The sequence below is a fragment of the Canis lupus genome, chromosome 8 (genome assembly GCF_011100685.1).
Source record: "Canis lupus familiaris isolate Mischka breed German Shepherd chromosome 8, alternate assembly UU_Cfam_GSD_1.0, whole genome shotgun sequence".
Taxonomy (NCBI): domain Eukaryota; kingdom Metazoa; phylum Chordata; class Mammalia; order Carnivora; family Canidae; genus Canis; species Canis lupus.
This window is the reverse complement of record NC_049229.1, coordinates 22,670,658-22,696,534: the sequence shown is the minus strand read 5'-3', so window position 1 is coordinate 22,696,534 and position 25,877 is coordinate 22,670,658. Positions and strand designations below refer to the sequence as shown.

Here is a 25,877-nt window from a genome sequence, read left to right as displayed (position 1 = left end):
TTTTTTTTTTTTGCTTGATTATAGGTTTATAACTTAATCTCCAAGAACCTGCTTTTGCTTTCACTGATTTCCTCTACTGTTTGTTTTCTATTTTCTTGAGTTCTCGTGCAATCTTTATTATTCCTTTTATTTTGGGCTTCATTTGCTCTTCTGTTTCTAGGTTAAGGTGAAAGCTGAAGTCATTGATATAAAATGTTTCTTCTTCTGTAATACGGGTGTTATGGTACTATAAATTTCCCTGTAATTTAGCTGCATCTCATAATTCTTAGTATGTTTTATTTTTAATTTCATTAAATTCAAAATACTCTGGGGGTGCCTGAGTGGCTCAAGTTGGTTGAGCATCCAACACTTGATCTTGGCTCAGGTCTTGATTTTAGTCAGGGTCATGATTTCAAGCCCTGTGTGGGGCTCTAAAGCTGGGCATGGAGCCTACTTAAAAAAAAAAAAAAAAAAAAAAAAAAAAGAACAGTTACAAAATACTTCCTAATTTCCCCCTTTTAAAAAAAAAAAGAAAAAGAAAAATTTTATTTATTTATTCACGAGAGACTCAGAGAAAGAGAGGCAGAGACACAGGTAGAGGGAGAAGCAGGCTCCATGCAGGGAGACCAATGTGGGACTCAATCCCGGGTCTCCAGGATCATGCCCAGGGCTGACGGCAGCACAAACCGCTGGGCCACCGGGGTTGCCCTAACTTCCCTTTTGATTGCTTTCTTAGATCCATGCTTGCTTCTAAGTGTGCTAATTTCAAAACATTTAGAGATTTTCCAGGTATCTATTCCTAATTTCTAATTTAATTCCACTGTAGTTGAAGAACAAAATGTGCATAATCTGAATCCTTTTAAATTACTTATTTTATGTTCCAAAATATCATTCTTGGTAAATGTTCCTTGCGGACTTGAAAAGAATGTAAATTCTGTTGTTTTAAGTGGAGCATTCTCTAAATGCCATTAGGTCAAGCTAGCCAATCATGTCATTCAAGTCTTCTATATCCTCACTGATTTCTTTCTTCTAGTTCTATCAATTAATAAGAGAAGGTTGTTGAAGTTCCAACCATAATTAAGAAATTTATTTCTTCTGGCAGTTCTACCAGTTTCTGCTTAATGTACTAATAAAATTCTGTTATATGATAAATAAAATCAGCATCACTTGATGAATTAACCTTTTTATCATTATCATTATAAAGTAATCCTTTTTATTCTCAATGTGAAATACAGAATTCTAAGATGGCACCCATGATTCCTGCCCCCTGATATATACCACCCGATAATACCCTCCCGCCTTGAGTGTGAATATAAGGGGATATTATTTCCCTCAATCGTGTTATATTATATGGCAAAAGGGATTTTGCAAGTTGTCTGACAGCTGTTTCTCTGTCCATGTCTTTCCTGTAGCTTCTTTAACACATGGAAGAGAATTATTACTATAGCTATAATGTCCTTGCTGACTAATTCTAGCATCTGTATCATTTTTGGATTGGTTTCAATAGTTGGCTTTTTTTCCCTCTCAGTATGGGTTGTATTTCCCAGCTGCTTTGCATGCCTGGTAATTTTTTTTTAAAGATTTTTAATTTATTTATTCACGAGACACACACACACACACACAGAGAGAGAGAGAGAGAGAGAGAGAAAGAGAGGCAGAGACACAGGCAGAGGGAGAAGTAGGCTCCATGCAGGGAGCCCGACATGGGACTCGATCCCAGGTCTCCAGGATCACGCCCTGGGCCGAAGGTGGTGCTAAACTACTGAGCCACCGGGGCTGCCCATGCCTGGTAATTTTTTATTGGGTATCAGTCACATAGTATTTCACCTGAGATAGTTTTGTATTCCTAAATCATTTTAGAGCTTTGTTCTGGGATGGAATAAGGTTATTTGATAAATTTGATCCTTTTAGGCCTTGCTTTTATGCTTTGTTAATAAACAGGGCCAAACCAGCCTTTAGCCTACGGTTTATTTTTCCACACTAAGAAGCAAAACTCTTCTGAGTTTTCTGCTCGATGCCCTGTGAATTATGAAGTTTTCCACTGTGCTGATGGGAATAAGAAGTATTCAGGGATTGTTCCCTGTAATAACTCCATTCTAGCTCTAACTTCGGGTAATTTATGTACATTTATGCCCTGACTAGCATTCAGCTAATATTTGAGAAGAATCCTCTGAAGGTCTTCAGAGTTTTTTGTGAAGCTTCATCCTCTCTAGCACTCTGCCTTGCAAACTCTAGTTACCTTGGAACCCTCCTAAACTCTCAGCTCCATTTTCAACTCTGTGGTATTTACACAGTTTTCCTTTCTTTGAGCTGTGACCTGGAAACTCTGCAGAAAGTAAGTCAGGGCAATTGTAGAGTTCACCTTGTTTGTTTCCTGTCTCTCAAGGATCACTATTTTTCATTGTCTAGTGAAGAATATTTTGAAAACCACCGTTTCATATATTTTATACAAATTTCTTTAGTTCTTTCAGATATGTAGACAAATCTTATGCCTGTTAACTCACCTTGGCAGGAACTGGGAAATCAAGAGTTCTATTTTGGATATGTTAAACTTAAAATGTCTATAAGCATCAAAGTGAAACTGTCAAGTAGGCAGATGGATTATAAGCTTAGAGCTCAAGAAGATACCCAGTATCCAGACATACATTCAGCTGAATGTAATCATTTAGGAAAAGGGTTGGCAAACTCTGACTCACAGATCAGATCTGGTTCCATCAGATTTTCTTGTAAGCAAAGTTTTGGAACATAGCTATATCAAACCAACAAAAGGAATAAGAACATACTAAAACAAGAAAAGAACCAATAGACTCTGATTTTTCCAAGGTGAAATCACAAAAAGTGTGTCGATTGTGTCAAATGTTGCTAAAAGGCTAAGATGGCTGCTAATAAGTAACCAGTATAGATTTAGCAAGATGATCACTTTCATAGTTTTATTGATGGAGTGTCATGGTGGGGAGACATGTGTTTAAGAGAGAATTAAACGTTGAGAAGAGAATATGAGAAAAAAGTAGACAATGAGCCAGCCTTTTGGAGGACTTGACTAAAAAAAGGGGAATAAAAGAAACGTGAAGATGTGCAGTTTAGGGTGGTTTTATAAAAAATAAGAGATATTATAGCACATTTTAATGTTGATGAATATAGTCTAGTAGAAATAAAAGTGAGGATATGGAGGATGGGGATGCAGAGAGATACTGGAGGAGAAGGGAAGGAAATGGGACAAGTGCAGCCAGTATACACTCCAACTGGGCTGGGTTGAGTGGCTGCTGCAGCTATGCTAGTAACAGATAAGTATTTCCAGGGTTGTTACATGATGTATTTCACAAAGAGACACTTGGAGAAATAGTGAGATTTGTATTCTAGTACCAAAAAGTTAATGTAATCCATAATAAAGCTAAACTATGTCCTTATGGTATATAAATTATAACTGGTAGTAATACAGTGCTATTAGGATCAGAGTTCAGTTATATTAATATGTTGAAACAAACAGACTGTCTAAGAACTATAATAATCATTTCTAAGACTATTTTAATAGGAAATGTTTCAAAGTTTTCAATAAAAAATTTTCAGAAAACTTCTGGAACTCAGCCTAGTTTTAAGGTAAGGATGATGAACTTACCAATCTTCATCAGCTAAAAGCCTAAGGGCTTCTGTCAGCGCTATTTCTGGTTTGGAAAACGGCCGTAGTTCCGATGTATCCATTATTTCTGGACTATGAGTGACAGAAGACATCCTTTCTTTATACTGTGGAACAGCTCCAGGAGAGGCTTCACCTAAAACAAAAAAACCATATTAAATAAAGCATCAGAGAACTCTGATACAAAGGATATTCTGACCAGATTCCATGAATATTTCTTACGGAAACTAAAATTATCAATTTAATCTTTAACAAAAATGTAATACCCTATTTAAAACTTTACTTTTTATATACAAAATTATTAAATTATATCAAATACAAATATATAAGTGGTTTTTCACAGTCATGAGTCATATAATAAAAGTCTAGTTTTAAGTGATCCCTGGGTGGCAGCGGTTTGGCGCCTGCCTTTGGCCCAGGGCGTGCGATCCTGGAGACCCGGGATCGAATCCCACGTCGGGCTCCCAGTGCATGGAGCCTGCTTCTCCCTCTGCCTATGTCTCTGCCTCTCTCTCTCTCTCTCTCTGTGTGACTATCATAAATTAAAAAAAAAAAAAAAAGTCTAGCTTTAAGAGCCAAAAATCAGTAAGAAGTATTATGGTCCCATTTTAAAAAAACATGTGGATGTACACTCATTTTACTATACAACTGACAGCTGAAAATGAAACTTCATAGCACCCGTATAAAAAATTTTTTTTAAGATTTTATTAATGAGAGAGAGAGAGAGAAAGAGAGAGAGAGAGAGAGTTCCAGCAGAGGCAGAGGAACAGAGGGAGAGGGACAAGCAAGACTCCACACTGAGGATGGAGCCTGCCAGGGGGACTAGATCTCAGGATCCAAAGATCATGACCTGAGCTGACCAAGAGTCAGATGTTTAACCCACTGCGCCACCCAGAAGCCCCAGGGTAAAGAATTCTAGCTGAATTCCAAAAATACCAATTTTTTTTTGTGATTAATGGTCTATTACAAATCCTAAGACCAGGTGTGGTAATAAGAATGATATTTTTTCCATATCAAACATTTATAAACTATTTTCCAAATGTAAGGCATTGTCTTACACAGTAAGAAAACAAATCATTGTCATTGAGTGCTTAGGGTAATGCCCTCGGGGCACCAAACAATGTAAGACACCTGCAGTAGAGGTGTTAGGAAAAGATCAAAAAGATCACATAAAATGTGAATTGTCATTTTTTAAAAAAGATTTATGTATTTATTTGAAAGAGAGAGAGCACACCATGTGCAAGTGGGAAGTTGGGGAGAGGGAGGGGAAAAGAAAAGGATCTCAAGGATCTCAAATTCAGAGCAGAGCCCAATGTGAGGCTTGATCCCACAACCCTAAAATCATGACCTGAGGTGAAATCAAGAGTAGGACCTTAACCGACTGAGCCACCCAGGCACTCTTGTATTGGCTTTTGTAAATGGGTAAAAATTTATTATTTTTTCATGTTAAGAGATATTTTTTAAAAAGGTAATATCAGGCACTAGAAAATGACTATCATAAACATATTTATCAATTTGTACTATTTGCTACTATCTGCACTTCTCTTCCTACTGTTAACAGTACTAGCCAGTATTTTTAGGGTCTAGGTAAGAAGTTTGGTGGGTTTTCTCCCCCAAGATTTTATGACATTAATAAATAGTGAAATTATTTAAGAATGTTAGCAAATAGACTTAAACTTCACAAATGCCTACATTTAACTGGTTTTTTAAGGATATGTTTAACCAGTAATTTTACAGGTCAATATCTGTCATCAGTCATACTTAACGATTATTAGTTTTGAGAATACATAATTTTTTAAAGAAATATTTTATTTATTTATTCATGAGAGACAGAGAGAAAGAGAGAGAGGCAGAGACACAGGCAGAGGGAGAAGCAGGCTCCATGCCAGAAGCCCGATGTGGGATTTTATCCCAGGATTCCAAGATTACACCCTGAGCCAAAGGCGGATGCTCAACCACTGAGCCACCCAGGCGTCCCGAGAATACAGAATTTTAACAAGTTTTCTAAACTTCTTGCATTACAAAAGAAATACAAACTAGGATAAATCAGACAGTCATCTAGTTCAAATCTCTTTTACATTTATCTTTGAGAGCTATTAAGTATGTTGTCCAAGATCACATTTATATATTTATTTTTTTCTAGATTTTTGGGTTTTTTTTGTTGATACCTAGACTTCAGACCCAACATAAATTTTAAAATGTTTATGATAGTTCAGTTTACTCTTCAGTAACATTAAATAATAAACAAAAATAATAAGCAATAATTCTTAATGTTTATTATAGTTCATGTGATTTTTTTATTTCAATCTCTGATTTTTCCAAGTTGCCACTATACCTAAGACCTATTTAATATTTTTAAAAATAGCACTGAAAACATGGAAGTCACTCTTCGACAGGTACAGAGAACCCAGTAAGTACAGAACAGTAGGTTGAATAAGTGATAAATACAATGCTTTTTTTAAAATCACGATCTAATATAAATCAACTTCACGATTTCTTTTAACCTCAGCTATAAAATAGGATACCGGGATCCCTGGGTGGCGCAGTGGTTTGGCGCCTGCCTTTGGCCCAGGGCGCGATCCTGGAGACCCGGGATCGAATCCCACGTCAGGCTCCCGGTGCATGGAGCCTGCTTCTCCCTCTGCCTGTGTCTCTGCCTCTCTCTCTCTGTGACTATCATAAATAAATAAAAATTAAAAAAAAAAAAATAGGATACCACTCCCTAGTGAAAAAGGGCTATTTGTAGGGAGTACAGAGGAGAGTTTTGAGATAATCTGGATGTTTGAGATAATTTGGATATTTATAGAGGCAGAATATTGAGGCCTATTTCCAGGTTACAAAGTTCATTAAAAGGCAGGCCTGATAATTATGAAGCCAGGTCTGTGTACTGACTCCTACTAGTTTAGTGCTCTTTTCATCACAAATGCAATTAACCATATGGTTCTCTTCAGCTTAACCAGCATTTGTGACAGTATTCTTTATATTTAAATAATTTACTTACCTGAATCTGAAAATACTAAAGATGGTGACTTTTTTAAATAAGTCCCCCCTTTCAATGGAGGCCTGAGGACAATATTTTCTAAAGGGGAACTCTCATTTTTGATATTCCCACCTCATCTCCAAAAATACTTAAGTCTAACAGGGAGAAAAACAATCAATCAACTTCCTTTTTATGAGAAATAGTATTTATTATAATAGAAGATACTTGGTCTTGCAAATTTCAGTGCTATAGTTCAACATATTGCATTATTAGCCTTCAGTTAAAGCACAGGTACACGATCTTTAGAATATTATCAGTTAAAAAACACACCAAAAGTTAAATTACACTTACTTTCGGATGTCATTTTCTCAGTTCCTGTATGTTTCATTCGCTCCCAGGAATTCTGTTCCTTCTTTTCACAATCTTTAATGTCAAAAAGTTCTTTTTCCTCTTTTCTCTTTTGTCTCATCTTGTCATAAGTAGATTTTGAAATAGAAATTTTAATCTGAATGAAAAAGTTGAAATATCTGAAAGTATTCAGGGAGTTTGACATTTAAAATAACTATATCTCAGAAAACTTTATATAAAGTGTCTACATACAAAAAAATAAACTATACATTTTTTAGCCCTTATTTCAGGAATTCCAAAATTGAATTACATAGCACTAATATCGTAACTAAATTTGCACTTGAGGATACCAGTCTGTTAGTCCTAGAGTGTCCTAGAAGATTGTTGAATATGTACATACATACATATATATATAAAGTACATGTATAGTATAAAATACACTAGATATTTTATACCAGAATGAGAATGTATTTGCTGGAAAGATGAATAATCCATTACTTAAATGATTAAGGATCAGAAATTTCAATTATCCTGAGATTTTAAAAATTTTAATCAAAACACCTTCACCCCAAATCTGATGAACATAGGCTTCAGTTTATCCTAATAATCAGCAAATAACCTTACATCTTTTTCATTCTCAATATCAATACATGATGGAATACTTTGCTGGACTGCTCTTCCATAAATTCCTGATGGCGGTTCAATGCTTTGTTTAATTGAAAATGTATCTCCATTTTCCACAGAAGGTATTAGTGATTGGCTGCAGGCCGCTGGTGCTGAATTTGGACTTCCAAATACACCTGAAATTAACCAACCATCAAATTGCCATTAAGTATTTATGTGATGTCACTTTGATAACAAAGTTAAACACAAGGCTCTTGACTTTAAGAAATAAGTAATATAGTTAGCAAGAAACATGTTAAATAAAAAATATAAAAACAAATACCCTAACAGGACAATCGCATAGGAGGTATCACTGGCCATTTCACAATATTAAATGAGAACTACATATTGTAATAATTAGTTCACATGAAGGAAAGGTTGGTATGAGCTGGGTGTTTAAAATGATTTCAAGGAACAAGGATTTGAGCTGGGATTGGAAGACACAATGGATTTGGACAGGTAAGTGAAAAAGGAGGGGACATCCTATGAGATGGGAATGCTTACAAGCAGAGCTGAACAAGTATAAAGCATGTATGTGAAGTAAATAACTTAGTTTGGTTGGGTACAAGGCAAACAGAGGAATAACAGAAACTAAGTTTGCAAGGATGGGTTGAAGCCAATCTGAGAAGGGTCTCAAATTAAATTCATGAGACTCTACCAAACAATTAGGAAAGCTTTCCAAGCATTTCATTCTATTCCACTGTATTTACCAAAAATAAGATGTGTATCTTCAATGTTTATCATCACATTTTAGTTTTTTTATTAAAAATGAAACTAATTGAGATGTGGTAATTAATGATGGGGAAAACTTTCACAATGTATGTGGATATCAAATAATCATTTTAAATGCTTACAATTTTATTTGTCAATTATACTTAAAGTTTAAAAGAAAAAAGTTTTATTTGCAAATATATTGTTCCAAAGGTCCCCTAGCCCTCCAAAATATATATAACAAGTGTTAATTTTGACTTGTCTAGGCTCTATGGAAAATAATAAAATTATATCAATTACTAAGCTGATAAATGATAAATAAGGGCTATTATTTGAACTTAAAATATGATAAAACTGTCTTAGCTATCCTAAAAATATCTTAGAAGTACCTAGACTGAAGCTGTCACATAATACATTGCTCTGAAAATTACTAACATCAATTTACTGTTAGGTTAGGAGACAGAAATGTAAAATTAAGTACTCCTAATTTTTTCAATATAATGACTTTTTAAAAAGAAAGTTCTAATAAAAAAAGTTCTAATCAACACTTGAATCACACCTTTCTCTGTTTTTAATGATATCCTTTGCTTATGTGCGGAGAACACATATGATTAACAAGCTAAATAACTTGGAAATACCTTTTCCAACAACAACTACTGAGTCTTCTGGGAAGGTATTTGTGGATGTGAAGTCAAAACTGGGAATTTGCTGTAAATTTGATGATGACCCTGTAAATGCTAAAAAAAAACAAACAAAAAAAAAAACCCAACATTTAAAAATTGTTATTATATAGTATTTTAGGAGGTTGGAACATGTCCTTTAAAACAGAGATTTTATTTCATACACAAATTTTACAATTTATTTGTTCACACTTATTTAGTAATTCAATAAATATTTGAAATTAGAATACTTCGTATGGACTAGGCAGTAGAGAAAAAAGAAATCTTTCCCCTAAGGAGTTTACACATGCCAGAGTTAAGAATGAAAAACGTACATAATAATCACAGAATGATAACTGAGCAACAAAAGGGTAACCATAACCATGAAGGAAAGCCTCTGACTTCTGAAAACAGACCAAGTCAATCTCACAGCAATCTGTACTTTTCTAGTAAAAAGTACAGATTAACTTTCACCTCAGTTTGTGATTACTTATTTAATTATTCTACTACTAGACTGTAAGCTCTATGGAGATAGGGCCCATTTCTGGTTTTGATTATCATTCTTTTCCAGAGCCTCTTAGTAGGGCATATAGTATGTATTCAATAAATATGTTAGATGAATGTTACAAGAAAAAAAAAAAAGCAAAATATAATTGAATTAGGGTCAACAAATAGAAACCTCAGGTAGCCTCAATGGTGGTCAGTGACAAAGGAAAGCCTATCTAAGCAAATGGAACAATTTGCTCAACATTCATCCGCAAACATAAAGTGTATACATAGTCTGTCAAGAGATGACTGAATAGGGATCGCTGGGTGGTGCAGCGGTTTGGCGCCTGCCTTTGGCCCAGGGCGCGCGATCCTGGAGACCCGGAATCGAATCCCATATCAGGCTCCCGGTGCATGGAGCCTGCTTCTCCCTCTGCCTATGTCTCTGCCTCTCTCTCTCTCTCTCTCTCTCTCTCTCTATGTGACTATCATAAATAAATAAATAAATTAAAAAAAAAAGAGATGACTGAATTAGACAAACCTCATGAGGAAATATATAAAGAACATGTAATCTTTAAGTAGTTTAATTTCATTTATCACAGAAGCTGATATAACTAGTCATTTTTAATGTTACTTCTACTTTTTACACTTTATTTTCTTGTAAACAAAGAAAATCTGAAAGAATGTTGCTCATTGAGTCTCAATTCTAAAATACAAAGAAAAACTAAGCTTAAAAGACTCTTGACGTATAAAGTACTTTTATATAACTTTTTTGTTACTTCTATCTCATTCATCCAAATAGAGAAAAAGAGAATATTAATTTATAACACCTAGTTTGCTAACACTCCAAGCAACCATCACTAATCATTTCTCAAGTCATTAACTAGGGCTCTACATTTGTATGTAGAAAATGGGCAGGTTCAAAGGAACATCCAGCAGAGGAGTGGAATGGGAAGAAGTGGTTCTGAAAGCTAATCAATCCTTTTTTTTTTTTTTAAAAGATTTTATTTATTTATTCATTAGAGAGAGAGAGAGAGAGAGAGAGAGGCAGAGACACAGGCAGAGGGAGAAGCAGGCTCCATGCAGGAGCCCAATGTAAGACTCAATCCTGGGACTCCAGGACCACGCCCTGGGCCAAAGGCAGGCGCTAAACTGCTGAGCCACCCAGGGATCCCCAAGCTAATCAATCCTAAAACTGTCTGGGGTTTCTTGCAAAATGAATCCATTCACATATACCATCCATTGTTGATATTTCTTTCAGAAGTTGTTTTATTCCCTTCAGCACTGCACTCAAAATTCATTTTAACCTGATTATTCAAGGATGCAATGTTTGAATGACTGTATCCAAGGCTACATTGTTAGTTTGGGTTGGCTCATCACCATTTCATGCATTTAACATGTGACAACAGACACCATTACATGCAAAGCCTAACAGGAATATAAAGATGACCATATCTTTACTTCTAATTTATACTATTATACTATTAATACTTTTAATTTATATTATTTATACTATTATTTGAATTTAAACTATGACAAAACTGTCTTAGCTATCCTAAAAATATCTTAGAAGTACCTAAACTGCAGCTGTTACATAATATATCTCTCTAAAAATTAGTAACATTAATTTACTGTAGGTTAGAAGACAGAAATGTAAAATTAAGTATTTTAGGCCAGTTAAGTGGGGAAAGCTTTCTGAAGAAATGGATTTCAAGCCAGTATCCAAAAGCCCACATGATGTGAACCATTAAGATTGGAAACTGTATTTAGGCCAACCGCACATGCTAACTAAGAAAACTTCTAGTATTAAGAATGCCAGAAAAAAAAAAAAAAAAAAAAGAATGCCAGAGCACGGTGAATGAAAAGAGGAGTGAAAGAAAGTTAAGCTGAGGCAAGATTACTAAAGGTTTTAAAAATTATGCCACAGAGCACAAAATTTATTCTGTGGGAATTGGGAACTACTCAAGTAGTTCCATATTGAGTATGGAGATGGTAACCATATTTCAAAAAGCTAATTCTGGAAGGGTATGCAGTATGGAGTAAAAAATGGATAAAATAAGAAGGAAGATATCTTAACAGAAGGCTATTGCAATTAACCAGGAAAGAAGTAATGAAGGCGCAGATTAAACAGAACTGGCAGGATGGGTCATTGCCTGAACTTGGAGAGTAAGGAGAAGTAGACAAAGATGATTCTAAAGTTGTAAGTCCCCATAACTGGGAAAATGGTAATGCTACTAATAAAAATGAAAACAAAGGAAGAAGAGCAGGCCTGGAAAGGAAGGTAAGTTTGGTTTTTAAACATGTTCATTCTTATTGACCATACAGATATAGTAGGCATTTGGTTTAGAATTGGAAGTGTGAGTGTGAAGCAATTTTCTGGAGTAGAAATAACTGCTGGTCAAAAGATATAAATATTACTATGGTTCAAAAAAAAGGGTACACTAGTAGTGAATGAACATATTTAGCAATTATTTCAAAATAATTTTTAAAAAAAGAAAATTAAGGGGATCCCTGGGTGGCTCAGTGGTTTAGTGCCTGCCTTCGGCCCAGGGTGTGATCCTGGTGTCCCAGGATCAAGTCCCTTGTCGGGCTCCCTGCATGGAGCCTGCTTCTCCCTCTGCCTATGTCTCTGCTTCTCTCTCTCTCTCTCTCTCTCTCTCATGAATAAATAAAATCTTTAAAAAAAAAAGAAAATTAAAAAATTATGTTAGGGTATGAGTTATACCCTCTTTACATGAGAAATAAAATACATATATAAATAGGAAAAGAACTTTGTCATTCTCTTTTGTAAAAACAATAAGAGAAGAAACCTTCCACAAAGAACAGATACTAAATTATATCATGGATGAAACTTTAAAATTTTACAAAAAAAAAAAAAAAAAAGAAAGAAAGAAAGAAAATCATCCCAGCAACTTCCCTTTACTCAATTTATTTCCACAAAAAATACATGTGTCCTAAAATGTCTGACTGCCTACACACATATATATAACTTCAGATGATCAGAAATAATAAAGTTGATCTATTACACTCACAATTGCTACAAATAAGAAAATGACAGTTCCTTACAGTTACTAGATTAAATACTTAAATACAGTGACTTCTAATTACACTGTTTAGATATTTATACCCTTTAAAATAACTTCCTCTTTACCCTAAGGATAAGTTTTAAAAATGTAGCTATAATAGGATCTCTGAAAAAATGGACACAGCAGTCACAGAAGAGTTAATTGCTACACTAAATTTAAAGAAAAAGAAAAAGAATGTAAATTATTAATAATGGTTAGTGATAATAAAGAAGCCTTCCCAGGTTCTACCACAGGAAAACTATAGTTGTGTTTCCACAGTTTTATTCCATGGTTACAATCTAAGTAGGCATTTGGGCTTTATTTATTTATTATTATTATTTTTTTAATTTTTATTTATTTATGATAGTCACAGAGAGAGAGAGAGAGAGAGAGAGAGAGAGGCAGAGACACAGGCAGAGGGAGAAGCAGGCTCCATGCACCGGGAGCCTGACGTGGGATTCGATCCCGGGTCTCCAGGATCGCGCCCTGGGCCAAAGACAGGCGCCAAACTGCTGTGCCACCCAGGGATCCCCTGGGCTTTATTTATTTACATGATTTTCCTGCCCCATTTTAGTGGTAAAATGTCTTGTAAAACGTGTGTGTGTATAATCTGAGGAGGTAGAGGTCAGAAGAAATTCCCTAGTTTTAATCTTTCAGGTAATCACCCCCTGCTTTGGCTTTTCAGGCCAGTCCATTAACCAATACATGAACCTGTATGTTCTATTTGGCAAAATTATTGAAGCAATGACACATCAGCAGAAGGGTAAGAAAAATCTCAAAACTGAGAAATCTCAGTTTATTGGCATGCTTAGTGAGATACTCTGAGACATTTAATTCAGGATTTAGAGACATTCAATCTTAAAAATTAACCTGTGAAATTTACTAACCTTTTGTATGTTTATAGTATCTTGGGTGTTCCTTATTTTGTATTTTGAAAACACTAGGTGAAATGTCATGGGACCTATCATCTTCAAAATCACCACATCCAAACCCATAGTTCATACGTTGACCAATAATGCTTACATTGGATGTTGTAATCCCTATAAAATAAAATACATTAAAATATTTATGTATGTATGTAAATATTTGAAAAATGATTCAGGTAATATTACAGATAGTTGCATATCTCCCTTCTAAAGCTACCTTGCCTTATAAACTTTTAAAGAGGTCAGTGACATAATATTAGAAATTATAACATTATAGTAATTTAAAGTTTTATTTTAAATTTTGTTATACCTTTTACTAGCAGTTAAGAACATTTTTATTATTAGCTATATCTAAAACATTTTATAAAACAGGCTTTAAAATTACAATGAAATACAAAATTCAGTGTTTGGAAGAGATAATCAAATATAAATATATTTAAAATGATAGGCATTTAATGTTTAAATGACATATGAAACTTTAGAGCAAAAAGAAAAATTTATAAATCTAGAATTTTTAAACTCTATCCTGAGAGATATTCCATTTCTCTATTTCCTCCCACTCTTGTGTAATGGGTCTATAATGGTCTAGCTGGTGAAGGAGTATACTATACAATGACTGAGGTCAGAATCTAGAATCATGCCTCCTGGCTTTAAATTATAGCATTGCCACTTAAACTGCTGAGAGAACCTGGGCAAGACACTTAATTTTATTTGTAAAATGGGGATGATATATTACCTCTTTCAGAATCACTGTGAGGATTAAGTGAAAAAAATACATGTAAAGGCCTAGCATAGTATCTAGCATACTGTAAATACCCATGTAAATGTTATATTCCTAACTAAAAATAAAAGAAACCAGGGCACGTGAGTGGTTTAATCAGTTAAGCATCCAACTCCTGATTTTGGCTCAGGTCATGATCTCAGGGTGTTGAGACTGAGCCCTGCATCAGGCTCCATAATCAGCAGGAATGTGCTTGAGATTCTTTCTCTCTCTCTGCCCCCCTGCCCATCGTCCAAAATAAATAAATAAATCTTTAAAAAAAAAAATTAAAACCCTAACATGAGCTTCCTTTTAACAACATAATAAATTTTAATCTTCGTTTGAATGTTTTAACTGACTACCCTATACCAATACTTTGAAGCTATTAAAACCACAAAATATCTACCTACTAAATGGAAAATCCTACATGATATACATTTAAGTCATCATCTATTTACATATATATAGCTCCTACAAATAGTATTACTTAATAATGACAAAATGCAATTTGTTCTTAATATTATTGTAGTTTTTTTTTTTTTTTAATAAAAATAGGATCGTTGGGAGAAGGGGTGGCTGGTGGCAGCTGGGCAACAGAGGATTGTAGAGTAAAAGGCACTGAGTCAGTTCAAAGAGGGTCAAAAAATACCTAGTGTTAAATGATAGAGAGCTTCTGGGAGTAACATATCTATACACTCTTTTTAGTTTTGATAGTTAATTCGTAAAGGTAGCTTCATAAAGATATTGGCTTCAGGGATCCATCGGTGGTGCAGAGGTTTAGCATCTGCCTTTGGCCCAGCGCGCGATCCTGGAGACCTGGGATCGAATCTCACGTCGGGCTCCCGGTACATGGAGCCTGCTTCTCCCTCTGCCTGTGTCCCTGCTTCTCTCTCTCTCTCTCATTCTCTGTGTGTGACTATCATAAATAAATAAAAATTAAAAAAAAAAAGATACTGGCTTTGGGTGCAAATGCTTTCTGTTAATAATTGGTATTATTAATCCGATGCTACAGGAAAGAAGTTTAGATAACATAATTCAGGAGATTTACCTATATAAATTACCTATAGCACATTTATTTGTGTTCTATACTAGGTAGTGGTGGATTAGATGTGGAAATATTATTGGAAATGATGATATAAAGACAAATTCAATTTACAGTTTTTACATAACTATTTTTTATTTTGTTTTCATATAGTCTTTATTCTAAGCATTTTTATGATTTGCCAATTAAATGATAAATTTGTAGGAATCATATGCTTACTGAAAACAAAACCCTATCCCACAAAAACAGAAAATGTAAACCCAAGTTTATAAAATCGTAAACCATTAGCAAATTTACATTTTGAGGGCATAATTAAATTTAACCAAAAAATAAATAAATAAATAAATTTAACCAAGAATATCTCATAGTGAACTCAACAGTAAGTTTCCAAAACTTGATCTTAGAAATATTTATTTGTTAAAAACACAGATTTCTAATTCTGAAGATCGATTCATTAGTTGTGAGTTCCCAGAATCTGTGTTATAAGTATCCCTGGTGATTCCTAGGACTAGCCAAGTTTGAGTAATACTAAATATTAGACAAGTTTGGCAAACACTAAATACTATATATAGAAGTATGTACTAGCTTAAGAACTTTTTCACACTTCACTAAAACAAGTGACTTACTAGGACAGGGCAAAACTCAAATCTAAGTTTTCTAAATCTATTCTTTTCTAATTCCAAAGATATTCTTCCAATAAAAGGCTCCACTTTTGTAAACAAGACACAGCCTACCATAACTTATATATTTATAAAGTTATTAATAATTTACTATAATAATCAGGCTTTAAAAAGGATTAAAGAATAAGTTTATATGTTATATGTCTTCTCCTGTAAGAGAATACCAAATGTTCACTATGCATTAGGTGCTTATACTTATATGTTTATTACTCCTTCTCACAGTTTACATTACCAAATGAGGGAACTGAGTTTCAAAGCAGTTAAATAACTTGCTCAGCTCATGAATATGGCCAAACTGGGATTCTAGCTGGGGTCTTTCAGACTCCAAAGCACATATACACTGTCTTCCTGTGCCTAGATTAACTAACTCTTTGTGGAACAATAGGTTTGTGGAAGCCAATATATTAGGCACGCATGATTGAATGAAACATTCATGATTATGAAGGCACTTGGTAGGTAATAAGAGGTAAATAATCTCTGGGAATCTGAGAGTCGAAAATAGTAAAATAATGGTAATATCACTATAAAGATGTCAGTGCAAAATATAATGATATCACAAAAGAGATAATAATCAATTTTGTTTGTGAATGGGAAAGGTTTCCAGAGAAAGCAACTGAACTGTTTTTACAGCTTAATCAAGTGTGTGTGGATTCCAGATTTCACCCAGAAGAAATGGTAGGTGCAAGTGCAAAAAGAGAGGAAACGGTACTTTAATGGTCTGATTTAACTGGAATACAAAAATGCAAAGAAGGAACTAAAATTTGAGGCTGGAGAGGTAGACAAGGACAGATCAAAGAAGAATGTCCTAAAAAAAAAAAAAAAAAAAAGAAGAAGAATGTCCTAAGAATTATTAAGGCTGGACAACACAGTCTGACTTGCATTGTGGGGAATGGATTATAGAGAATGAAACTGAAGCTGGAGAAAAATCTTAGGAAGCTAGGAAGGTAAGAAACGAGTAAAAGTGATAGTGGAGACTAAAAAGAGGAGATGAAATTAAGACATACTTAGGAGCAAGAAATTTAAAAATCTTAATAGACAATTAAATACATACATATATATATTTTAGAGAGGAAATTATAATGTAAGGTAGAGTAGCCTTAAAGTCATTAGGACTTTTATACTGAGATCATGTGAAAATAAATTCCAATTTGTTATATAATTCACTCATAATCCAATATAGTTTTACCAATCATAAGGAAGAATCACAGACAGTTCCCATCCTAAATAGATCAGAATCCAAATATTTTCCAATAACTAAGTCTATTCTTTTTTACATTTTTAAAATTTAAATTCAATTTGCCAACATATAGTATAACACCCAGTGCTCATCCCATCAAGTGCCTTCCTCAGTGCCTATCACCCAGTTACCCCATCCATCCCCCCACCCATAACTAAATCTATTTTCTGAAAAATTCTATATGTTAGAGACTGCCAAGTTAGTTCACAAAATTCTTAACAAGATACAAATGAACTTAACTACTAGTTAAGTGTTGTTTTTAAAACAAATTGTCTTTTGTGATGCCTAGTGGCTTCCAAACTATGCTGCATATTAGAATCATCCTGAGGGTTTTCAAAACTCTGGCAGCCAGGTCACATTCCATATCAAAAACCAAAATGTCCAGATGGAAAAGCCAGGGATAGGTACACCTATGGGCTTAAAGGGGGATCCATTATTTAGGTAAATATTTTTACTTCCAAGAACAATACAATACTTATTCTTGCTTTTTGGCCTTTTAAGGAGTTGAAGAGATGATTAGTCTTAACTGGTAACTACAAAAATTCTACATCTGAAATGTATTTTTTTTTTTACCATTTTTGATATTATTTAAAAATCATACTGTTTATAAATCACATTTTAAAAAGTTATAAAATACCTGCAATGAGGCTTTGGTCTATTTCAGAGTTTTTATTCTTTGCAGAAGAAAGTCTTGTTGGACAAGGTTTTTTTCCAAATGTTGGAAATATATCTGACCTAGAATGAAACAAAGTAATTTTAATAAGCATTTAAGGCCTAAAGCTAATTCAACATTCTTATATAGTAAGGCAGGAGCATTATGAAAAACTATAGCTAAAAATATTTATTGGTATTCCTAGTTCACTTTTTGAACTCTCAACCATTTAACATATAAGCAATTCTTTATTATTCATGAGAGGATTGCCAAAGCCAGGGAAGATTCTCCAACTTGTACTTTATAATCTTTTGTTGGGTCCAAAAAAAAAAAAAAAAAAAAACTGATCCAAAGAAAGTTCATTCTGAAACTAAAGCAAATGATTCCTATGTATCTACTATACTATCTTTCCTTATAGGTAATAATGCAAAAAAAGAGACTTGACTACACTACATATTAGAGATAAGCAACAAGTAGGTTGATTAGCAAATGCCACTTTCTTCCTGGATTATTATTTTAAACTTTTCTGACATTATAAAGACCAACAGGCTTTTTTCTTTTTTTTTTTTTCCACAAAGAAAGCAACTGAAGAATGTTAAATCTGAATGTAAAGAAACTTTTAAATGAATTAAGTGTTGTAATATCAAAAAGACAGTGATGGATATTACAAAGAGATTTTACAAAGGAGTATATTTATTAGTAGTTGGGTAAGCATATTTGTTAATTGGCCTAGTGAGAAGTCAGTGCTAAATATTTTTAAAGAATAATTTCTCAGGGATCCCTTGGGTGACTCAGCGGTTTAGCGCCGGCCTTCGGCCCAGGGCATGATCCTGGAGTCCCGGGATCGAGTCCCACATCAGGCTCCCTGCATGGAGCCTGCTTCTCCCTCTGCCTGTGTCTCTGCCTCTCTCTCTGTGTCTCTCATGAATAAATTAAATCTTAAAAAAAAAAAAAAAGAATTATTTCTCTAGAATTGATGACAGGTTTTTAAATTTACATTCATACTATGTATCTGACTTGAATGAAAGAAAATACTTTAATCTCTAGAAAAGTGGTTCCCAAGAGTTTTTCCTTTCCAACCCACTTAAAGATGAAAGCTCCACATGAGGTAGTAATAGCTTTCTTTGCCATGATTTGTAAGGCAAGACGCAAGCTGGATAAGAATAACTGTTTTAAATCTATTAAATTTAATGTGGAAATATGAAATTCATTAAAGGTAATTTGGTCCAGAAATGAGGGTATATTGAACTCTTTCTTACAGAGTTCAGTATCTAAGGGAATAATTCCATGAGACAACATAGGGAATAGCAAATTCTAAATATTATAGTATAAAATGAACTTTTCTACCCAGCTATGTTCCAAATTATTTATAGGACCTTACAGCTATAGGAATATTTAACATAAAATTTCACATTCATAGAAGATAAAGGAAGGACTTTAGGTCTAAAAGATAAATAGCTATTTCAAATGTCTGGTAACTAAACATAAATGTAGTCACTTCACTAGCCCATGTAGCTGTTCCAAATTAATTTTGTAAATATACTGCATTATTTTACCCAGGTAATTACAACAAAGTAATTTCCAGTAAGAAAACTTTCCAACTGTAAAATAAGCTGCTACTTAAGTTAAAAATGTAGAGATTGGTTCAGGATAAAATCAAAGGAAAATAAAGTTAAAAAGACGGACAACAACAACAAAATAAAAATAAGACTAGACTGACAACAACAAATATAAACAAGGATGTGAAACAACTGGAACTCTCATACTTTGCTAGTGAGAGTATAAAATTGCACAAGTATTCTGGAAAACTGTTCAGCAGTTATTTAAAAAGATAAATTCTATGACCTAGCAATTCTACTCTTAGGTTTTTGTCCAAAATAAAGGAAGATATTCCCCAAAATCCTAGAATAGAGTTACAGAAATTCTCAGAAATCAAGGTGGGATCACTGTTTAAGACTTAGAGGTCACTGAGGTAATCTGGAAAAGTTTGGTGAACTGCTATACTAAATATTCTTTGTCAGTTGTGGGGCAGTCAAGACTCTAATTTAAGAACTGCAATAAAGAGGCTTTTGGGAAAGCTGCAAAAGCTACGGCATGGAATCCTAACCTTCTACTAGAAAATGTAACAACAAAATGTAAGAAATAGCGAGGTAATAGCTGGGTAGAGTTTATCTAACCAATTACAGGAAATTGGTGCTGAGTTTTCAATGAAAGCAGTAATATCAGGTATAGGTTTACTGCAAAAGATTGAATGATCTTTTGATCATTGAATCAAATGATGATTTGATTTGAATCAAATGATGATCCAGAACAGAGCTAAAGAACTCAGAATATTGGGCAGTCCTGGTGGCGCAGCGATTTAGTGCCGCCTGCAGCCCAGGGCCTGATCCTGGAGACCCTGGATTGAGTCCCACGTCAGGCTCTCTGCATGGAGCCTGCTTCTTTCTCCCTCTGCCTCTCTCTCTGCCTGTGTCTCTGCCTCTCTCTCTCTCTCTCTCTCTCTGTGTCTCTATGAATAAATAAATAAAATATTTTAAAAAAAAGAACTCAGAATATTAGGGTAAATCTTAGGCAGGAGAACAACTAGGGCTTGGGGAATATGGGCTTATATTATTGTAGGAGCTCTAAGTTGCACTAAAGGTTGTGTTCTCTCTCTCCACCTGACCCAAGCAAAAGCCATGCAAGACAGTATCTGTAAATTTTTCCACTGTCTTTTAAATGTACTTCAACATCTTAAAACCTAGAATATACATAGTTTTAAAGTTTTTTCAAATATGATATTAGGGGTCAGACTACAAATTAAAGATTGGCATTCATTTAACATGTCAAAAAATAAAATACATTATTCTCTTCCCCTGGGGAGTTGTAGACAGAGAAGAAGTCAATGATTCTTGGCTGTAAACTCCACTTTCACTGTAAGAGCTGATGTTTGGAGAGGAAGATCGAGATGGTGAGTCCATAATCAAGTCGAGCTTAATTGCTGAATCAGGGCTTTCAAGATCAGAAGTACTGCCACTCAGTTTTGCTCTTTTCTTAGCTGCACTATTACGAAGGGACCTAAGAGAGCTCTGCATCTAAGAAAAAAATAAAAACAATTAACTTTACAAGACATTTATGTGAGTAAAAGTTATCCTTAGATTTTAAATTCCATTCACTATACCTAGCTAGCCATTCTCCAATCTGGTACTAACAAGATGGATATTAACATATTTGTACAGAGTAAAGATACATATTTTATAAACAACCAATTTATAAACAAGACCGTAAGCGCCTTTAAGAGGAAGGATCTTAAGCTATTATTCACCATGGTATTTCCAGCACTGAGAACAATGACTAATATAATAAAATTTAATTAGTAAAGGACTCATTGAATCAGATGGTAGACATCAGAGTTGAAGTCAGTGAGGTCTCGCTAATCTTAGGGCATTGGTGTATGGATGTGGCCATTTAAAAATTCTGTGAAAAGTAATCAGCTTTATAAAATTTGAAGTTTATATCAAGTTTGTCATTGTTAGAGTTCTGAGAACAACAGATGACTGTATATGACTTATGAAGCCAAGTATTTCTAGAAATGTAGAGTAGAAATTGCCATTGCAAACAAATATATTAAAGTCGGGAATGGAACCTTGAATGAATTAAGGAACCCTGTGCCACCTGGATGGCTCAGTGGTTGAGCCTTTGTCTCAGGTTGTGATCCTGGGGTCCTGGGATTGAGTCCTACGTGGGGCTCCCTGCAGGGAGCCTACTTCTCCCTCTGGCTATGTGTCTGCCTCTCTGTCTCTCATGAATAAATACATAAAATCTTAAAAAAAATATTAAGGAACCCAGAAATACATAAACTGTATTTCACTTACATTTTGATTATAACAATTATAGTGGTTGATTCAACTATATGGTCACTTCCCTAGTAAATCCCTGGAAGGTTGAATATTTAAAAATAGTACTATCCTCCTATATTTACCAATAATTATATAAAAGAAATTACCCTTTCAATTATTCACTAAAGAAAAAGGGTTATTTTTAAGATATCATACAAATAACGCAAAAATACATAGCATCAGATGAAATTTATGAGTTATGAAGGAAAATGTCTCTTCTAGAATTTTCTTCCCTTTAAATGAATTCTCTTCCTAGTACCAGTGGAATAAAACTAGGAGTGGAGGGGAAAGGAAAGATTTTACACGCAGTCAGAAGTGGGAATGACTAATTAATTCATTAAGAACCAATTTTGGTACACCAGCTTAATGTTAAAGAAATGTCCTTAAAATGAATATGCATTAATATTAATTTTATTAAGCAAACTATCAGTATATGATGCTTACATCTTAAAAACAGGCAAAAATAAAACCACAAAATATCATTGAGTGTTTCAGTTTACATATTTAATGTAAAACACTTTTTTAAACCTGACATCAGGCAGACTAATATGATAAAAAGAAAGCATCTATGGAAATAGTGCATATAGTAGTAGTAACATAGTAACCATATTCCTTCTCTGACATAATTAGTATGTACAGAGTTGTCATATTGGCAATGGATTTTTATAGTATAAATGAAGTGACTGAGAATTCAAAGATGAGTATATAGTATTTCAGTTTCATAAAGATAAACTTGTACGTATACAAAACAGACATACTCAGGAATGTTCAGCATTGTTTCCAATAGCAAAGAATTAGGAATAAGCCAAAATAAATTATGGTTATAAAATAAATATAAAAAAATAAAATAAAATAAAATAAATATCAAAATATTAATATATTAAAAGTACAAAAACACATAAAACACAAGTTAATGGTGACAGTGGTTGCTTCCAGTGGAGAAGGGGGGAGTAACTAGATTGGGAAGGAACTATGTTAGGTTTCATTTATTTAAAAATAGAAAACAGGGCAGCCCAGGTGGCTCAGCGGTTTAGCTCCGCCTTTGGCCCAGGGCATGATCCTGGAAACCCAGGATCGAGTCCCATGTCGGGCTCCTTGCATGGAGCCTGCTTCTTCCTCTGCCTGTTTCTCTGCACCTCTCTCTCTCTCTGTGTGTGTGACTATCATAAATAAATAAAAAAATTAAAAAAATAAAATAAAAATAAAAAGAGGAAACAAATATGCAAATTGTTCATTTGGGAGGAATTAGTGTATGAATATATTGCTGTATTACTCATACTTTTAACTTAAAAAGAAATAGTATCTGCATAGAAGAAATACTGAAAGGAAACGCATTAGATTGTTTTGTTTTGTTTTTTATTTATGACAGTCACACAGAGAGAGAGAGAGAGAGAGAGAGAGAGAGAGGCAGAGACACAGGCAGAGGGAGAAGCAGGCTCCATGCACCAGGAGCCCGATGTGGGATTCAATCCCGGGTCTCCAGGATCGCGCCCTGAGCCAAAGGCAGGCGCCAAACCGCTGCGCCACCCAGGGATCCCACATTAGATTGTTAATGGCAAATTATTCTGGGTAGTGGGATTTGGTATGATTAGTTTTCTTCCTAATACTTCACTATAGTTTCTGCATTTTCTATAAGGATCATGCAATATTTTTATTAAAAAATATGTTATGGAATTAAAAAGTACTTGATTTTTCCTTAAATAGAAGCTATTGTATTATTGAAAATTACAAGCATTGAAAAATTATTAAAAATTATTATTTGGCTCTAACCTCTTCTTGATCCAAATCTTTATCTTTGATATCTAATTCTGAAAGATCAATCGTAAGACTATCTTTTTCACCCTTCCAAAAATCATCAGGCTCTTTCTTTTTGGGTCCAACTGTGCTTAAGTCAGCTTTATCAGGCAAAAGGCTGATTCCTCTTGGTATGGGAGGGACAGGTTTGGTTCCATTTAGGCCTCGTCGGGAAGATGGTGATCTCACCAAGGCAGGTGTAAGCTGAACTGGAGAAAGTTTTTCTTGAGAATTTTCTCCTGCGTGAAAAAAAATATATTTTACTTACTTTTTTTTAATTTCAGGGAAGTGGGAGTTATAATTATAAGTGTTTGGAATACAGTGTTTTTAAATTTAAAAAAATATCTTTTATTAGACTGCTATTTAAAATGAGATCAAAGTATCAGTGTCACCTAGCAAATAAAACAAAAATGAGTCATCAGAAATTCATATTAAATAAAAATACTATATAAGAAGTTAAATTTCTATTTTTATAGACATTATCATAACCAGTATTTGTATGGTAAAGTCCACAAGTAAGCCAGAAGGACTATTCTCCTGGCTTCATTTAATTATGTAAGCAACATGTGAATGAGTATTATATGCAAAGTAGTAATGCTGGGCACACGGGAGAACAAACTGAATAAACTCTCAGCTTTCAATACAATATTTGATCTTGTAGGAAAGACAAACATAGGAAGAAATTAATGGAGGAAATGAAGGTTTACTGCTAAGAAAAAGGGATATAACTGACTAACCATGCAACAAATGACCTTATGGTAATGTTATAAACTGGACACCAGTGTTACTGCGTAGTTTAAAGGTGGAACATTTCATCTCAGAGGATGGGGATAAGAAAGTATGTGGAATACAAGGGCTGCTTTTAATAGACTTTTTATTTTGAGATTGATCTGTCTTGAATAAATTTAAATGCTAATTTCAATATTTTGGAGAGGGCTCTTGGTAAGAAAAGAATATTTTAGTTAATAATAGAAAACTCTTTAAAATAAATTTAACATACACTAAAATTCAAATTCAAAAAAAATGTAGAATAAATGGATACTAAACATTAATTATAATAATTATATGAATGACATTTTATATTTCTAAAGCTAAAATTGTTACTTAGGCTCTCAGGCTGTTCACATTCATGTTCATTACAAAGCATTATTAGTTGCCTAATTCTGAAAAAGGATTTTGAAGTATAAAATTAAGAAAAGAAAAGAAATAACAACTTCATTTGCATTTTGTATTACATGTTTGATCTTTTTAACATACTATTATTTTCCTAGATGCTTATTAATTCAGAGAAATAAAATGCAGTTTACTAGCTTTCAAAGATCAAACAACCTAACTCCAAAGCAATAATTCAAAAACACAAATAAATTTCAATAAAGTATTAATTTTTACCATCAGTTCTACCTGGAGGGTCCGATGATTTTTGGCTGACAAGCTTTTTCTGGGGACTTGGCTTTGGTAGTCCTTCAAAGCTTTTAAGAGGCCAGGAATTAGAGAAGTTAACGGAATTATCCTGAGACTTCTTTGGAGATACAGTAAGAGATGTGTGCTTTGGACTAGTTCGAGGTGATGAGAGAGGATAGGATGGAAGGATGAAGCCTCCTGGACTTGGATTTAGACCAGAGTGTGATGAAGTACGTTCTGTTTGGCCACCAAATGTCTGCTGTGTCTTAGGGGCAAAATTGAGGCTTGCATACACTGTAAAAAACCAGAAGAGAATATGTTATTTATGTATATACACCTAAGAGTTTAAATTGTTTTTGTTTTTTTAAAAGATTTTATTTATTTACTCACGAGAGACAGAGAAAGAGACAGAGACATAGGCAAAGAGAGAAGCAGGCTTCTCTTGGGGAGCCCGATGTGGGACCCGATACCAGGACTCTGGGATCATGACCTGAGCCACAGGCAGATGCTCAACCATTGAGCCACCCAGGTGCCCCCGTTTTTGCTTTTTATGTTCAGGTTTTTATCCCATCTGGTGTTTATTTCTCCTTGTGTAGTATAAGGTAAAGATCCAATTTAACTTTTTCTGTATAGATAGTATAATTTTCCCAGTGCCGTGTTTTAATTTTATTTTTTTAAATATTTTATTTATTTATTCATGAGAGACACAGAAAGAGGCAGAAACATAGGCAGAGGGAGAAGAAGGTTCCCTGCAGGAAGCCTGATACGGGCCTCGATCCTAGGACCCTGGGATTATGACCTGAGCTAAAGGACCCTGGGATCATGACCTGAGCTAAAGGCAGATGCTCAACCACTAAGCTACCCAGGCATCCCCCAGTGCCATGTTTTAAACTGTCCTTTTATCTATAAAGCTCCCCCCAACACATACACGTGTGTATGTATACACACACACTTAGGGGCTTCTTATTGGTTCATAGTCTAT

General features: G+C 34.3%; 1 protein-coding gene across 6 annotated transcripts in view; it reads right to left on the bottom strand.

Moving 5' to 3' along the window:
- The window catches only part of TOGARAM1 (TOG array regulator of axonemal microtubules 1), a 78,622-nt gene that overhangs the window by 26,663 nt on the left and 26,082 nt on the right, over positions 1-25,877 (bottom strand). For 4 of the 6 annotated variants that reach the window (XM_038544601.1, XM_038544603.1, XM_038544604.1 and 1 more), the window contains 9 exons: positions 24,884-25,189; positions 23,471-23,733; positions 20,664-20,896; positions 17,808-17,905; positions 13,413-13,565; positions 8,954-9,052; positions 7,566-7,741; positions 6,945-7,098; positions 3,596-3,749 (listed from right to left, as the gene is read on the bottom strand). In XM_038544601.1, the coding sequence (XP_038400529.1) occupies positions 3,596-3,749; positions 6,945-7,098; positions 7,566-7,741; positions 8,954-9,052; positions 13,413-13,565; positions 17,808-17,905; positions 20,664-20,896; positions 23,471-23,733; positions 24,884-25,189 (1,636 nt within the window). The remainder of the gene's footprint in view (positions 1-3,595; positions 3,750-6,944; positions 7,099-7,565; positions 7,742-8,953; positions 9,053-13,412; positions 13,566-17,807; positions 17,906-20,663; positions 20,897-23,470; positions 23,734-24,883; positions 25,190-25,877) is intronic. The other 2 variants (XM_038544602.1, XM_038544605.1) reach the window with 2 other exon arrangements.